Source organism: Medicago sativa, chromosome 2 (assembly GCF_051527215.1).
Source record: "Medicago sativa cultivar Bolivia chromosome 2, Bolivia_mono, whole genome shotgun sequence".
NCBI lineage: Eukaryota > Viridiplantae > Streptophyta > Magnoliopsida > Fabales > Fabaceae > Medicago > Medicago sativa.
Genome location: NC_140750.1, coordinates 78,895,944 through 78,913,759, shown reverse-complemented (window position 1 = coordinate 78,913,759; position 17,816 = coordinate 78,895,944). Strand labels below are relative to the sequence as shown.

Sequence of the window (17,816 nt, the reverse complement as noted above, 5' to 3'; positions counted from 1 at the left end):
CATATTAATCCCTCAAATATGATATGATTGTAGTAAGTGGCAAAACTTACCCTTCAAGATATTTAACATTGTTACATTTACATAGCTGAATTCTAACTCAAAACCTCTTATTAAGCTGAAAGAGATTCTTTACCATATTATTCAAGTGGTCTAATAATAGACACTTTATTTATCTAATTTTAAAATGAAAAATAATGTGACAGTTTTTATATATTTTTTATAAAAAAATAAAATCGAAACATGACACTTAATATCATACGACATAATGTGTTTAACATTGTAAGCCTAGCCCCCCTTCAAAAAATAAATAAATAATAATTTGTCAGCCTAGTCCCCTACATTATCATAATTTCATTTTCTTGTCTAAAATTAGAAATGAACGAAGAAAGATTAGTCCCTTCACGTGTACCGGTGAATATTAGGACTGCTGGTGTATCAAAGTAACAAGGTACGACCTTTTAGTTAGTAACAACTTGGTAAGAGATCAAATCCTATCACCTATTGATGAATCTAGTTTTGCATCAAAAACAAGATAAGTATTTGTATCGTCTCCACAGGGATTAGTGCGACATCACGGATAGATTAACATCAAATATCATTCTAAGTTAAAAGGGTGATTGTTTGTTTCATTTACAACTATGTTAACTAAATGCAAAAAGTAAAAGATGAGATTAATAAGGATTGAAACTTGTTAGGAGTAGCGTTCCTTAACCAAGCGTCACACGTAAACTAATGATCCATACGAATTCTAGCTTTATAAACAACATTATCACAATCAATTCTAAACTATCCTTCGTGTCCAAAGCGATATAATTAGCTCTAAGGTATCGTTTAAACATTCGTGTCCAAATCCCTTAAACGATAACAAAGTCGATCGAATAACCTAATCGACCGTGTCCAGCCTGATTAAGTATCCGAAAGCATTTAACTCTTGATTATGGTGATTATCACAAGATTAACAAAGATGTCAAGTAAGTTAACCTAAGATATATTGCTACTCTAGCTCAAGATTCAAGAGTTTGTGTCCAAATCATCTTGAATCTCATTGAAAGTATTAAGAACAAGAATAACAACAATATTGGATATAAAATATGCTAGAACCATATATAAGCTTAGATCAAAAGATTACATGTTAGCAAGAATCAAGTACCTCTCATCCCAACAAAGAGTGTTTAGCTACACATCATCATGGAAGCCTTGCAAGAATGGATTGAAAAGGAAGGAACCATTACACTTGTGATGTCTCAACAAAGGAATAAGGATCCAACTTCCAAAATCACTCTCACTCTATATGATCTAGCCTTATTTCTCTCTTAGATATTACAAGTGAAAAGCTAGAGAAAAACTTATGAAAAACTAACTAAGTTACTCTCTAATAATTTCCCCTAATGAACTACTAATATATATAATAAAGCAAGCCCCAAAATATCTAAAAATAATATCTAACATAATATCTTACATAAATATCTTACATAAATAGCAAGTGGGCCACTTGAGTGAGGCTAAACTTCTATTTTAAAGGGCTGAGTTTTTTACACCTACGCTAATAGCGAAATATACGCTATTAGCGTGGTTGGTCGGCCTAAGTTCTGGCCAATTGCAGTGTGCCACGTTGGTCCTTGACCCTGTTCTTCACCCTTGGTACGCTAATAGCGTAGTCTTCTGGAGCTTTTACGCTAATAGCGTAATTCACGCTAATAGCGTATTTCTTCAAACCCAGATTCTGCTTCGCTCCAGGTACGCTAATGGCGTACCTCTCTGGCCCAATTTCGCTAATAGCGTGGAATACGCTAATAGCGAATTCTTCAAAACCAGCTTTTGCTAATTTGCACTTTTTCATGATTTTTGGTCTTTGATCAGTGTCTTGAGGCTAATTCCTGCACAAAAGGATAGAGTAAGATATATAAAGCGTAATAAGGCATTTAACGCTTATTTCTCGGCTTTTCCTACAATAACTTGCAGAACAAGTAACAAAAAGTGCTTAAAATATAACATGAAATTAACACTTTTTAGCACTTATCAAACTCTCCCCAACTTAACTCTTTGTTTGTCCTCAAACAAAAGATTGAAAATCAAACAAGTTAATAACAAGACACAAGTACAAAAGGCTTTGAAAATATTTTCAGATGAATGATTTAAAAGTGAATGCGCGGGCAAGTCTAAGTTTCCAACTAATCTGAAATTCTACTACCAACATGAGTTGAGTCCTAAGTACAAAGTTCATGTCAAATATTTCAAAATAATAATATATTTACTTACGAACCACACCTAACACACTTCTATGAAAGTAGATAAACAATTGAAATCAAATGAATGAGGATTATGAACACACATCCGGCAATCAAGTTAACATTCCAATCAAGTTATGTGTCCATCCAAATATCATTTCAAAAGGTATAAAAACATGGATCAAAAGGTCTTTGAGGGTTATAACTTGGCTTGGCTACAAAAGAAATGTCATATGTGGGGCAATTGAAATCAAAAAGCCTAACAACTAGGAACATTCCTTGTATCAACCATTAAAGTCCACAATCTTCCCTACCAATTATTACAAACCCTTGGTGTTCACATGAGATACACTTTGATCTTGACAACTTATTCTCTTTTTGGATTTTTCTTTCTTTTTCTCTTTTTCTATTTTTCTTTTCATGTACACATTGTTTTCTTTTCTTTTGTATTTACAACAACATGTTGTCTTGATCAAAGATAAAATTACACCATAGTACTTGACATAAGGTTTACATCTACCTTCTCTCCCCAACTTGAATCAAAATACACCCTATTTGAATGTTCCTTTACTCTAAGGCAAAAGGGACAAATAACATTGAAAGTTTGGGGTTCAACAATTAAAAACAACTCAGAGTCCTAAAGTGCGTCAAAAATGAACTGGGTTTAAATTTAAGGGCAAGTTCATCAAGCATGGTGCTTATGACTTGACAGTTCATAATTGAGGACTCCGATTCATTTGGCTCAAGTGGGTTAGCAAGTACTCGCTCTTCTCACAAGGTAGGCTATTTGTGGTCAAGTAAGTTTCACTCATAAACAAAAATGTGCCTTGATCACTTCCATGCCTTCACACAATTTAAAACAATTATTGGATTTAACATAAAACAACCGAGTTAAACAATGAAAACCGGTCTCCTTGCATATGTACAAACACTTGAGGTTTCCTCACTTTTAGGTTAGAACTAAGTGGTTCACAAACAAATAAATTATTGTAAAGAACTAAATGAAATGAAATTTGCACAAAGTACCCGTTCCATATTCAAGTAAAAACCTAGAAAAACTGGAAATTTGTACCTTGGCTTTGCGCTTTTGATAATTATGTATCATTACCAATCATCTGAGATTTGAAAAAGAAGCAAGAGTGATACAAATGAAGCTTCCATGATTTTCAAAACAAAATGAAGTACTTAATCAACAAAAAATGCTAACACATTATTCAACATAAAACATAGTACTAATAAAACAAAATACGAGTTCATGTGCCAAAATGAAACAAACAACAGAAGCAAACTAGTGTTTAAAGGTATCAAGGAAGAAAACAAAAAAAAACCAAACTATGCTTGCTCGCAATTGCGAGCTGTTTTTTTTTTTTTTTTTTACTCGCCATTGCGAGTTGTGACAGTTCAGGATTCTGCTCTCTGTTTAACTTCTGTTTTTGCTGTTTTGATGCATGCACATGACTCCTAGACTTATTATGTATTAAAACAGTAAATGAATTGGGTTGCCTCCCAACAAGCGCTTGTTTAACGTCGTTAGCTCGACGCCTTTTTCGTTAGGGTGGCCAAAATGAGACGGACAAGACATCATCCTTTGTGTTCCTTCGCTTTGGGAGGAATTCCATGAACTTTAAGTACAGATGATGTGGAGTCCATAACCTCCCTATCTTGGTTTTGAACAAGGTACAAATTTTATCAATGACCCGGTCAATTTCAGCCTTGCTCACTTTCTTCCCCTTTTGTTCAAATGTTTCTTCCTTGCCAAGTAATCGTTCCTTTCTCTCTACCACCTCTATCACTTCTCCGCTATCAACAGTTTTGTCCTCTTCAGTAAATGACCTTTCTTGAGGAAGTTCGATTTCATGTGGTGGACCACATTCCTCTACTATTGCATCTTCCTCAAGTTCAAGAACATCTTCTCCAACAATCTCTCCGTCATGAGTGGATTGAATGTTGACTTGATTATCCATGATTTTAGCTTGAATCATCTCCAACTGAATTGATAAATTCCTCAATCTTTGGTTGGTATTTTGCATGTTTATCATGGATTGTTGCATGAAGATATTCAAAGTATTTTCCACATTGGTCATTTGTTCATCTTCAAAAGGATATTGCTGATGCTGTTGATATGGTTCATACTCGGGTGGAGTGTAGAAGTTGTTATAACCATGATCAGCCATGATTTTGTCTAGGTGATGATCTGAAATGGAAACAACTAACAAGAAACTTTTCTTTGTTTATCAAAGAGGGGTTAGTGGTAACAACTATTAAGTAAAGAAAAATATTTACGGAATATGTACGGATACTTAAAACGATAAATCAATCGTTCTATCTATGATATCTAAACACCAATCCCCGGCAACGGCGCCATTTTGATGAATCTAGTTTTGCATCAAAAACAAGATAAGTATTTGTATCGTCTCCACAGGGATTAGTGCGACATCACGGATAGATTAACATCAAATATCATTCTAAGTTAAAAGGGTGATTGTTTGTTTCATTTACAACTATGTTAACTAAATGCAAAAAGTAAAAGATGAGATTAATAAGGATTGAAACTTGTTAGGAGTAGCGTTCCTTAACCAAGCGTCACACGTAAACTAATGATCCATACGAATTCTAGCTTTATAAACAACATTATCACAATCAATTCTAAACTATCCTTCGTGTCCAAAGCGATATAATTAGCTCTAAGGTATCGTTTAAACATTCGTGTCCAAATCCCTTAAACGATAACAAAGTCGATCGAATAACCTAATCGACCGTGTCCAGCCTGATTAAGTATCCGAAAGCATTTAACTCTTGATTATGGTGATTATCACAAGATTAACAAAGATGTCAAGTAAGTTAACCTAAGATATATTGCTACTCTAGCTCAAGATTCAAGAGTTTGTGTCCAAATCATCTTGAATCTCATTGAAAGTATTAAGAACAAGAATAACAACAATATTGGATATAAAATATGCTAGAACCATATATAAGCTTAGATCAAAAGATTACATGTTAGCAAGAATCAAGTACCTCTCATCCCAACAAAGAGTGTTTAGCTACACATCATCATGGAAACCTTGCAAGAATGGATTGAAAAGGAAGGAACCATTACACTTGTGATGTCTCAACAAAGGAATAAGGATCCAACTTCCAAAATCACTCTCACTCTATATGATCTAGCCTTATTTCTCTCTTAGATATTACAAGTGAAAAGCTAGAGAAAAACTTATGAAAAACTAACTAAGTTACTCTCTAATAATTTCCCCTAATGAACTACTAATATATATAATAAAGCAAGCCCCAAAATATCTAAAAATAATATCTAACATAATATCTTACATAAATATCTTACATAAATAGCAAGTGGGCCACTTGAGTGAGGCTAAACTTCTATTTTAAAGGGCTGAGTTTTTTACACCTACGCTAATAGCGAAATATACGCTATTAGCGTGGTTGGTCGGCCTAAGTTCTGGCCAATTGCAGTGTGCCACGTTGGTCCTTGACCCTGTTCTTCACCCTTGGTACGCTAATAGCGTAGTCTTCTGGAGCTTTTACGCTAATAGCGTAATTCACGCTAATAGCGTATTTCTTCAAACCCAGATTCTGCTTCGCTCCAGGTACGCTAATGGCGTACCTCTCTGGCCCAATTTCGCTAATAGCGTGGAATACGCTAATAGCGAATTCTTCAAAACCAGCTTTTGCTAATTTGCACTTTTTCATGATTTTTGGTCTTTGATCAGTGTCTTGAGGCTAATTCCTGCACAAAAGGATAGAGTAAGATATATAAAGCGTAATAAGGCATTTAACGCTTATTTCTCGGCTTTTCCTACAATAACTTGCAGAACAAGTAACAAAAAGTGCTTAAAATATAACATGAAATTAACACTTTTTAGCACTTATCACCTATCCACGTCGTTCAACCAATTCATCCAACAAATATGAGGAATTAAATTGACGCAAATACAATTAAGAGTTATAAACATCGACATAAGATTTCAGAGATGGACCTCTATAATGAAGTACCCGATAGTCAGCCAACATGGTGGAGAAAGGTAGCTGATAAAACTTATGTGAATTTCCTAAGTGTTTTTCGTATGATTCTTAATTTATAAATACTATTTGTAGTTATAACAAACTTTGAGAAAATTGCAAATAACTAAATCGTGCTTAAATTAAGAACCATGTGAAATGGACACACATTTTTTCCAATGGGCAACCTCTAAATAACATAATATAGACACAATAAAAAAAAACATATTTCATAGAGTTCAACATGTCGTCATTTCAAACCATGTTGACCTTAACTCAATGACTAAATTGAACTTTAGACCTAATTTTATTTACATTGCTTCGTCAAACCATGTTGACCTTAACTCAATGACTAAATTGAACTTTAGACCTGATTTCATTTACCTTGCTTCGTACATCATTGATTTATGGTAGTGTATGTATGCTAATAGGTTTTTCAGATATTTTGTACATAAAGAGTAAGGTTTTTCATGTTAAATACCCAATCATCACCCCACTGTTGTGTTGTATTGTCATGGATCTCTTGTTAACCTACCTATGTACTCCTTTCCTTTATTTAATTTATCTATAAAAGTCTTCAGATGCTCAGAGGAAGATAAATCAATGAACTGGTTTTTGCAGACAAGCTTCTAAACACTGCGATAGACAAGAATCTGGATTCAGTGAACAGACTTACTATCAACATCTCAATGCTTTTGATATTTTATCCCGGCGTTATACCAGGTGTGCATGGAAAATGCACTACTTACACAACAAACTAGCTAAAGTAGAAGATGTTTATGATGAGTGGGTATTGAGCCAATATTAATACTATTACTACAAGAAATGAAACATCAATTTCAGCCAAGAAGCATAATTAGTGTAATAATAATCATGTCTGCAATAGACAATAAGGAGTTTCTGGTCTACCATATCCCCAAGAATGAAAATCACAAAATCCCACTTCAAGTGGCTAATGGGAATCTTTCACTCTGCACCCTTTGACAGAAATTGAAAAACTTCTGATGTTAAAGATTATTATCATTGGCACTGGTGGCTGCTGAGGGCCAATACCCAGCTTGTATCAGTAAAACTACATTGAACTAGAAAACATTACCAAATGGTCATGAACAGTGATAGAGAACTAGTTCAAAATCGTTCGTTTGTGAGGTTTTGATTGCTATATAATGGCACCAATAAATGAAAGAACTGACAACAGTCCGTATATTGAAGGTGTTCATCTAAAAAATAACAATTAACTGCGCCATGAATGAATTAACCTACATACTCTTCCTGAACTTGGCCATCTGTAGAATCAGAGAAAGCGTAGCAAGGTTTAACAATACACACAAATGAAAAGGTACATGTACATTAAAGATGAACAAACATTTAAGATTTTGATAGCCTCACCAGCAAGATTAACGGCCAAATTTGCTTGAGCATCAGCCTCGGAGTTCAAATCCTTGACAAAGGAAACATAAAGTTATTTTTGAAGCGCAAATAAAAGCAGACGGAGTCTTATTAATGCGCATGTATAAGATTCAAATAAGGAGGCTCTTTTCCCAACACATTATATCTCAAAGGAAAGAAGCTATTCATTAAACAAATTAATACAAGGGAAAACCATTATTATGCATTGAAGGACTTGACTTAGAAGGCCTGTCTATGAAGCAGAATTAGCTACTAGGGAATTATGCCTATCAAGTCATTAACAAATTGCCACTAAGAAAGCAAATTTAACCAGAAAGGGGATGGAGCCGGTGCATTTATAGGATTCAATGAAAACGTATCTAATGTTGCTAAATAGCGGTCGTGGCCAATTTTTTTGACAACCGCCATAGGAAATTTGTGAAGGGATGCCTGTTATGGCGGCACCATAGGCATCAATGGAATGTTTAGATGGCGGATTTTCGGTCTTCAGCCATTCGCCACCGACAACACTATGTACCACTAAGGAGGCAATGCCATTTAGTAGACGTGTATCTAAGGACAGAAGAAAACATATAGATTACACTCTATGTTTGGTGGATTTAAATTTGAATATAACAGGATATGAGCTATAAAGTAATATATTTTGGTTCCTCTAAAAAGATTGATACTAAGAAAAGAATGGAACAGTATTCTGTTCTATTCGTGCGCCAAATACAGCCTTCACCTCATTGATTTTTAGTGTTAAATACTTAATAAATAACACCCTTACATTCAATGGATTCCAGCAATTTATGTAAAAGATAAACAGACCCCTTTTAAGTAAAGGGGGAAATCATAAGCTTCAGAAGTTCTAGTCTTCTAGAAGGCATCACCTATTCACATTTTTTTTGTTTTTTTGTTTTTTGAGTTTGACTGAAAACATATATTTCTCATACTTAAGATAATTTTCAAGATTAAGGTACATGATAAATAGCTAATATAAAGCCGAATATAATTCCGTGCATACCCTTAGAACATGACTGATCTGAAATGACACAAATTTATCCTTGAGTTCTTTGGCCACCTTATACAATGTAGATAAGTTCTCATTCTTGACCTTCCATAAACCATCAATCTGTTTCATGTAGAATTGGAAAGTTGAAGAGAAACAAACTGTAAATTATAATAACCATATGCTAGCAAATGAAAATGATGTAGACTAGAATACTTCTGTTCTATCATTTGTTAATGGTTTTAATTGTGTAATTATGGACTTGTTATAATTTTTGTTAGCTAGTGATTTTATTCTATTTTGGATTGTCTTGTTCCAACTTAGAACAGAAACAGCTTATTAGGGTGTTTGGATTTATTAGATCTATATATAAGCCTTCAAGGTAATAACAATTGAGATTCAGAGGACTACATCCTAGAGAAGTACTACAGGTTTTTCATGGAGGAGTATCCTGCAATGACAAATCCTATTGGATTATTCTACGGCTCTGTTTGGTAAAATTAGCGGATAGCTGATAAGCTAGCTGATAGCTGATGACTGATAGCTTATAGCTGATAGCTTTTAGCTGATGACTGATGACTGATAGCTGATAAGCTAATTAAAGTGTTTGGTAAAATCAGCGGTTCAACTAGCTGATAAATGTGAAATGACATAAAAGGACATTCTTAATTCTTAATAAAATTTATATCAATTAATACTTCAAATACTTTCTTTTTAAGAAATTTTAAGATACTTAAAAATTAGTAATTTAAATAATTAATTTAAAATATTATTTTATATATTATTATTAATAAATTAATTTTTTCCTGCAGAGATTATTATTTATATTTATGTTTATTTTAATTTTATACTTTATAAAAAAGTTAATAATAATGTTTCTATCTATTCATTTAAATTATAAAACTAATAATAATAAAATTATATATTATACTAACAACGAAAATTATACAGGCTCTTTCAAAGCAAAACAAAAAAATTATAAAGGTAATGTTGTTTACGTAACAAAATATGTATATTGCAACCATCTTTTTTTTTTGTCAAGGTATATTGCCATCTTCCCTTAACGAAAATTATGAAAGTATATTGTTTACGTAACAAAATAAACGTCCCTTAAATATATTGCCAGTAACGTAATAAAGGGTAAAAACATAATTTAGTTAAAATGATAAGGGCAAAAATGGAAGAAAAAATGAGAAGCTATAAGCTATAAGCTCAAACGCTACTTGAAGTAGCTTCTGAAAAATAGCTTATAAGCTCCTGAAATAAGCTATAAGCTCGTTGTAAAAAAACGTTACCAAACAGAGCTTTTTTTGTCAGACGAGCTTATAAGCTATCAGCTATAAGCTATAAGCTCTTTTTTGGGTGTTACCAAACAGACCCGTAACATCAGAAATAAGGTTAGAAACTAAAATGTCCTAGATGAAATTAGATGCTTTTCTCATACTTAGTTGACATGTTAAAGGGTAACGTGATTTACACTAAAATTACTTTTCCCTGATGTGACATATAAAATATCTGACTGCAAATCTGTGGTTTGTTCCATTATTGTGTCCCCTAGGGCCTTTGGTACAAACTAGAAAGAAAAAAAAGGTGTTCAAAGTGTATTCATGTGTCAGTGATGCTGCTAGCTGGTGCATAATGGATAGACAGAGAAAACTTCAGGTATGTGAGTGATAACGGTATCAAGTACAGGATGGTAGAGTCAATCTATACACCACTAGGACACAGTAATTTCAGGTAAATCACATTGGAAAGCTGTAATTTATTCTATTCAAAGATGATAACACAATAAAGCTGTAATTTTAAGTTTTTATCATAACTTAATACAGCAGAAGACAAATTTGATAATTTAAACCATCTTTGTCAAGTTGATTTCAAAAGATATGTCCATCATTAAAGTAAAAAACGTCACAACCAACCTACTGTTTTCTTAATACAATTATGATTTAAACTTGGGGTTATCAAAACCAGTGAGTGAGTAAACTATGTTTACAAGATACTTAATTTTTAAAGGCTGAAGGCAAAGCTGGGTTGACAGTAAAGGCTAGGCTATGTTAATTGCTTCAAGTAGCAATTGCTTCAAGTAGCAAAGTTTTCCCATATTTTGGTTACAAATGAAGTGGTAAAAAACCAGGTCAGGGGATGAGGCACGATTGGCTCCTGCTTCAAAGTGAGACCAAATGCGAGTTTTGCACACATGCCTAGTCCTGTCACACATGCCTAGTCCTGTTTTATTTAAAATTTAATTGTACTAACACATTTTGTCTGATCCAACTCATCTATCAAATGCTGCCAATGGAAATGTGTTGAAATTTGTAAGGTGAGGAGTGCCTCCTCTTTATAAACTCTGACCAAGCTTCCAATCTAACCGATGTGGGACTAAATCCACCCCCTCAAAGACAAGCCAACATAAGGCAACTTGGGGCAGATCGCATCGCAATTTTAAGGTGGAATTACCAATCCACCCCCTCACATTCGGGGCGGGATTTCCAACAAAATGAAACCTGACATTTAGTGCTTCCATAGGATGCTAGGTCCCATAAGACCACTGGCAAAGAAGCAACATCTACGAACATAAACTTCAAGTATTCTCTCAAAATTAATCAAGTTTATCACAATAGTGTTGATATTTTATACATAGTTTTCTGATAAATGTTCGATCTAAAATAAGGAAAATATTACAACACTATAAGATGCGAAAACTAAAGAAACAATGGAAATATACTGTAATAAAATGTATAAACATTTAATTATGTTAGAATAAACTTAACATAAGAATATAAATGGCTAACCTGCATGCACACAAGTTTAGAGTCCCCTTGTATAGAGATACTGGTGAATCCTTTTTTAAGAGCATATCTCATTCCCAATATCATTGCACGATATTCAGCAACATTGTTTGTTGCTATACCCACACCTTCACGAACCCTATAAATCTTTAAAGTGATAATAATTAAAGAGATCAGATCCCGTAATTGAATGGAAATTATGCATATTCATAGAAACATCAGATGTATACCAAATTCCCATCTTTAGATCGCAGAACAGCACCAGCACCAGCTTTTCCAGGATTTCCTTTTGATGCTCCATCGAATTCAACAATACAAGTTTTCTGCACAAGGATATATGACTATGAATACGTACATAAATCATAAAGAATTAATCAAAAGATTTCATTCAAAACTATACAGAATACAAATCAACAATAGCAACTAGAGAGCCTCCAGTGACCACCCTATAATCATTGAGTCTGCAATTACAATAACAAGTAAGAAAAAATGTAACTAGCCCTGATTGCATCCAATATCATAGGATAAAATACAAGGAACCCCTTAACCTTCAACTACAAGTCAATTGCACAAAACCCACTATGGTCCAAAACATAACAAGTTCAAGGAGACCAGTTGCTATGTTTTCAACCCCATGGTGGTTTTCACGTTTCTGCAAGAGCATTGCTACACAGTAAGGTTTTTATGTATGCTCCATTCACAAATTGTCTTGAATGAGTTTAAGTGAACAAATTCTAATTTAAAGTAAAGAAAGTTACATTCCAGTAAAAATCAGGCCACATCCTTTCTTTTGTGGAGAACCGGCATTACTCTTTCAATAATTGACCTATAACTGAAGGGAGTTAGACACTAGGATGCATTTTAGTCAATACTTTTCAAGGTGCAAAGAAATTAAGACAGTACCCAAGTAGTTAACATCCTATACTGGAAGATCTCATAAAATGTGACATTCAAGTCAAAAAGTAAAGCAATATAATGCCATTGGCCCCGACTATCATGCAATAGGTTTACAGGTTAAAATATCCACGGTTACATAATAGCACATGCATATGGAGAAGATGCACCGATGATTGTGGTAGAAATAGGGAACCCTGAGTAAACATAATTTTGCATACATGCGCATTAATATGGTTTCTGCTTACATTTGCAAGTGAAGATGCTTTGCCCAGAGCAGCACGATCTAACTTGACTTGCTTTCTCAAGGGATCTTCAGAGATGGATGTCAAACCAGTTGCTTTCTGCTAAACAATTAAAAAACTCATATGTTAAAACACTTACACAAATAAAAAGGTCTGAATAGTGCATCCAGTAATGAAGAATCAACGCATTAAGAAAAGAGACCCAAACCGTGACTCTAATCACACGGCAATACAACCAACAATTGTGTCAAAGACCTTTGGCATGTTTGATTAGAGAAAATGGTTTTGTTTACTGTTTTCATTAATAATAACAAAAGTCCCACCTAATTTGTATATTTTTTTGAACCCCGGATCTTGCATATATTATGCATTGTCCATACCAACTGAGCTAAGCTCATGAGGACACTGTTATTTGTATATGAAACAATGAAAACATTTTTTTTTCTTTTGGTGTTTCTGGAAACAGTGATGTGATAATTTGTAATTATTAGTAAAAACAAGAAAGATTCTCTCAAACCAAACAAGTCCTTAATAACTCACAACCAAATATGTCCTTAATAACTTACATCAACAACATTTTCTCATGTCTCGGCTAATATTAGACTCGATGGAGGTTTCTGGCTGAAAATGTGTGTGCACTTTTCTCAATATGAGAATGATGACAAATTGATAAGAGAATCGATATTTGTACAATTATTTTGTGACAACTTTTGAACAACTTTCTCTCTCATACTCACATGTTCTTATCCTCTCTCTTTCTTTTTCTCTTTCTATTGTTTTTGACCAATAAGAAGAGAGAGAAATAAGGTTGTCACAAAAGTTGTCATCATATGGTTGTACAAATATCATTACTCAATTGATAATTCAGATACATAATCTTGGATCTGTGCCTTCCTGATAAGCATGTTATAAATTCAAATGGTACTAAACTTACCACAATATCTTGTTCAAGCACTTCTAGAGCTCTCTTTTTAGATGAATCTGCATTTGATGTGGTCCCTTGGGTAGAAGAAGGATCCTAAGACACATAATAAATCTTCTGATTTTCTTCATAAACATACTTAGAACCACATTAAAGGTGTCTAGGGAGAAAAAAATACAACAAGGGAACAGAAATGTGCCAGCAATGATATAGAATACTATCTTTAAAAGTTTTTAAAACAAAATACAGTTATCTACAACCTGATTATTTTATGATGTATTGTATCCACAAAATAGCTTTTACAAAATTGTAATTGAGGAACTGAACCTAGCGATTGATAATTGAAAATATATTGGACATTTTAAAGGAACCTAGCGATTGTCTTGCAAGAATATAAAAATCAAAGAGAAATTATATATAATTACTCCCATCAACACCAATGCCCTACCGATTCAAATGTGATTTACGTTATCTTAGAGCACATTATGCTGCAAAGTCAAGGATAAAATATGAATCAAGGATACAGGCCTACTTTAAACAAGGAAAAAGATAACTTTCAGAAGTTGATGCAGGTTTTGAAAAAATTGAATATCTTCACTCTTCAACTCACAGATAACACTTTCCCCTCCTATACTCTAGACAAGATAATTTATCAAAAAAGAAGGGAAAATCAAACACACCGAAACTGCTATTTACCTGGAAAGGACAAGGAACAAGCGTGCCAAACAAATCCTCTTTCAAATCAGAGGCTCTAATTGTGTACAAAGCATTCTTTAGTCCATGCGAGAGAAGGTACTCCTCAGTTTCGTTCGACATTGAATATCCTTTGTATACACTAACAGGAGGATCACATACCTAACACAAAAGTAACATCAAAAGTTCAATACTTCAAGCTTTAGAACCGTTGAAAATCACATTTCAATTTTGACATAATGAAATGCAAACCACATGTACAAATACCATGTCCAATCAAGCAGCTATGTTTCAGCATTAAAAAAAAAGGTGATTTCAAAGCTAGCAACCGAAAGCCATGCCACAAAGATCATAAGCATGACAGAAATGCTACTTTGACAACAAATATTAACAACAATTTGGATAGGTTAACATAATTTAAATATGTGATTAATTACGTTTGATGGGTTGTTGACAAATATAACAAAGTATTGCAACTCATTATTCATCCACCAATGTAATTAATTAACCACGATTTTCAGGTGTTCAATTGTATAGAATATTCATTAGCCATCTAAATTGTGTCCAAATATACACCTGAAAATTGTTATTAACTGTATTTAGTGAATGATTAATAAATTGCTACACTGTGTTATCATTCACTGAACATAATTAACAATATGCATTTGAACTACATTAACCATCCAAATTGTTGTCTCATATTATGTCAAAAGAACAAAGCTGTAACCATAACCACAATCTACATTTTCAACCAACATTTTTGTACTCACATTCAATTTCATTACGAATAAAAACAAGAACTTTAAAACAGTAAAAACCAAAATGAAGAAAAGAATTACCGAAGATCCAACTTGAGCTTGAGAATGAGTGAGAGTATTATAAATTCCAACAACATCCCCTTTCCTTACAACATAAAAAGCATTCCTTTCATTTTCTTCCTGATCCATCGTCGTTTCAGCTTCCACCTTGTGCAACTTGGAAGAACCGGTTTTTCGTACTTTTCTAGTGGAATAGCAGCGAGTAACAACTGTTGTTAAAACAAATTGAGAACGAAATGAGGTAAGACGAGAATGATGTGATTTAATTGGGAATGAGAAAGTGTGAGGAGTTGTGTGGAGAGAACGGTTTGCTACGAATTGGGTTGTTCTTGCGAGGATGGTAGATGTGAATGATGAGAGGTGAGAGAACAAAGCAGCGTTCATGACAGAGAGAGAAGAAGTATTTGGATTGAACGTATGGAGAATTAGAATGGGTTTTGTTGTTGATGATGTCAAAGTGAAGGAAAATGCATTGTTGTAAAATTTGAGCTGCGGATTTTACAACAGAATTTGGAGTTGAAAGAGTGAGAACGATTGGTGTGGTGGCGCGCAACAGTGGTGGTGGTGGGACTGAACGGCTGAGGGGTGGTGGGACGTGGGAGAAGAAAGAAGGAGCGTGTTCTGTGTTTAGACTTAGCACGAAGTATAAGGTTTTGCAATTTACCTCAACTCGTTCTGTCTTTTTAAATTGGAATCCTAAACTCGATTCAAAAACTCGTACCTAAAATAAAATTTATATATGCATGACACATATAAGTCAATATTGCAAAATATAACTTAATTACAAAGGCAAATTATACCAAACTACATTAATAAACCGCTATGCTTAACTTAACATCAATATACAAAAATTAATGCACAAAATCGTAAGTTTCACAAGTCACTAAGTCATCCATAAAGCCATCCAAAAAAGCAAGTTTCACAAGTTTCTAAAGTTATTAATAAAACTATCCAAAAAATAAACAAGTTAATATCTTCAAAAGTTCAATCCTTCAAAAGCTTCATAACATCTCTAAGATATCATGTTCAATTTTTCAAGTAAAACAAGTTCTTGTTCGACAAAGATAACACATTAAGATATAATGTTCATTTATTTTGAGAAGAAGAAAAGAAGCATCGCGCGTTGATAATACAGTGATATTGGGCTGGGCTTTAAGAATGAATTGGACTTTAATTGAAAACCGGCCCAAAAAAATTGTTTTTTTAAAAGGTAAACTCGCAAACTCTGACGAGTTTACCCAATTTTGCCGATTTTAAGCTGTGTTAACTCGGTTAAACTCGGTCAACTTTCCGAGTTTACAAAAAAATAAAACGAGTTTACGTTTTAACACTCGATTTGCAAAACCTTCTATTGCAATTTCACCTCCACGTTTGTAACAGCCCAGGTGGGTCCCGCACCTATTAGTGGGGCCGTCCCACTACCCCGGCACTGTCACTCACAAGCTCAATCACTGCCCCCCTCCTCTAGTAGTGTTTTTGCCTCCCGTGGGAATCGAACCTAGTACCTGGGGATAAGTACTACTTCAATGCATTCCCACTACCAATTGAGCTAGCTCAATTGGTAGTGGGAATGCATTGAAGTAGTACTTATCCCCAGGTACTAGGTTCGATTCCCACGGGAGGCAAAAACACTACTAGAGGAGGGGGCAGTGATTGAGCTTGTGAGTGACAGTGCCGGGGTAGTGGGACGGCCCCACTAATAGGTGCGGGACCCACCTGGGCTGTTACAAGGCTAGAGGAGGGGGGCAGTGATTGAGCTTGTGAGTGACAGTGCCGGGGTAGTGGGACGGCCCCAATAATAGGTGCGGGACCCACCTGGGCTATTACAAGGGCAGAGACCTTAATGGATATTCATAGATAAAATAAATGGATATTTCAACTATTCATTCTTTAATGGATACAGACGCAAATTTAATGGTATTTACACCCGTGAATATCTATATCCGTTAGTAAACTAAGTAAATTATATAAATAACCTTACTACCATTTCAACTTCGATAAAAAAAAACACTAATACTTACAATATTATTACTTGACGTTGTCAAAAAAAAAATTATTACATTGAACTTTAATTCTCCTCTAAAACAAACTAATAATATTACCCCTTTTATGTTTTTTCTAATCAAAGAACTTTATTTTTGTTAAATGTGTTTAGTTTCTTCTTTTGTTAGAAATGAAATGAACAAATATTGTTATTGTAATGTATAAATATTATTATATTTTGGTAAAATGAAGAAAATGAATGTGATGAACTTTTGTTGTCAAAGTTTAGGTAATTATAAAAAAAATTACAAATATTTTTTAAAAAAAAAAACGTTATCCATGGATACTTGTATCTTGTATATCTCAAAATCCATGGATAATCCGTTTAACGGATATCCACGTAGAAATGAAGAGGACACAAATATCATTTTTATCCAATAAAGCGAGCACATATATCATATTAGCCACGCCCATGGATATCCATTTAAATCCCTTGTACCACTCCTTAAAACTTCAAAAGTTTGTTAAACTAAAAATCACAACAAGGTTGATTTGTTGATTCTAATCAAGCAAGTTTGTTGATTCTAATAATGTCATGTGTGAATGTGATAGGCACTGTTGGTTTTTGCCATGGTTAGCAGGTAGCCAAGCTATATGCTAGCGATGTGGCAATGTTGATGAGATCATTTATACTTTAGATTTGAACAATCATTTATAACAATGAACAATGAGGGTTGTTGCTATTCTGTATTTCTGTTTTATGATATGATCTTTCCTTGTTGAGAAAATAATGGTAGAATTCAGAATATGAGTTGTGTACACATACGCA

The 17,816-nt window shown here is 33.9% G+C and overlaps 2 protein-coding genes across 5 annotated transcripts; both read right to left on the bottom strand.

Moving 5' to 3' along the window:
• Nucleotides 1-2,622: 2,622 nt before the first annotated feature.
• On the bottom strand, nucleotides 2,623-5,043 carry LOC146951118 (uncharacterized). Its single transcript, XM_085747084.1, has one exon. The coding sequence runs from the start codon at nucleotides 4,400-4,402 to the stop codon at nucleotides 3,779-3,781; it is 624 nt and encodes a 207-aa protein (XP_085603210.1). The 5' UTR covers nucleotides 4,403-5,043; the 3' UTR covers nucleotides 2,623-3,778.
• A 1,552-nt stretch (nucleotides 5,044-6,595) lies between these two features.
• LOC146951117 (uncharacterized) lies at nucleotides 6,596-15,651 on the bottom strand. 4 transcript variants are annotated; one of them, XM_085747080.1, is made up of 9 exons: nucleotides 15,026-15,651; nucleotides 14,190-14,348; nucleotides 13,506-13,589; nucleotides 12,575-12,673; nucleotides 11,663-11,755; nucleotides 11,436-11,579; nucleotides 8,659-8,766; nucleotides 7,632-7,683; nucleotides 6,596-6,878 (listed from the first exon to the last, which is right to left on the bottom strand). In XM_085747080.1, exons 1-9 carry the CDS (start codon nucleotides 15,386-15,388, stop codon nucleotides 6,820-6,822), a joined length of 1,161 nt encoding a protein of 386 aa, XP_085603206.1. In that variant the 5' UTR covers nucleotides 15,389-15,651; the 3' UTR covers nucleotides 6,596-6,819. The 4 variants fall into 4 exon arrangements, with proteins under 4 accessions (XP_085603206.1, XP_085603207.1, XP_085603208.1 ...); XM_085747081.1 differs by having other exon boundaries at nucleotides 12,575-12,670; XM_085747082.1 differs by lacking the exon at nucleotides 6,596-6,878 and adding an exon at nucleotides 7,080-7,528.
• Between the last annotated feature and the right edge of the window lie 2,165 nt (nucleotides 15,652-17,816).

Excerpts from the sequence above, each read along its gene's own strand:
- LOC146951117 (XM_085747080.1), bottom strand. The coding sequence starts at position 15,388 with ATGAACGCTGCTTTGTTCTCTCACCTCTCATCATTCACATCTACCATC. Across the intron at positions 13,590-14,189 it reads TTGTTCCTTGTCCTTTCCAG|GATCCTTCTTCTACCCAAGG; the intron begins GTAAATAGCAGT and ends TATGTGTCTTAG. Across the intron at positions 8,767-11,435 it reads CTAAACTTGTGTGCATGCAG|ATTGATGGTTTATGGAAGGT; the intron begins GTTAGCCATTTA and ends TACATGAAACAG.
- LOC146951118 (XM_085747084.1), bottom strand. The coding sequence starts at position 4,402 with ATGGCTGATCATGGTTATAACAACTTCTACACTCCACCCGAGTATGAA.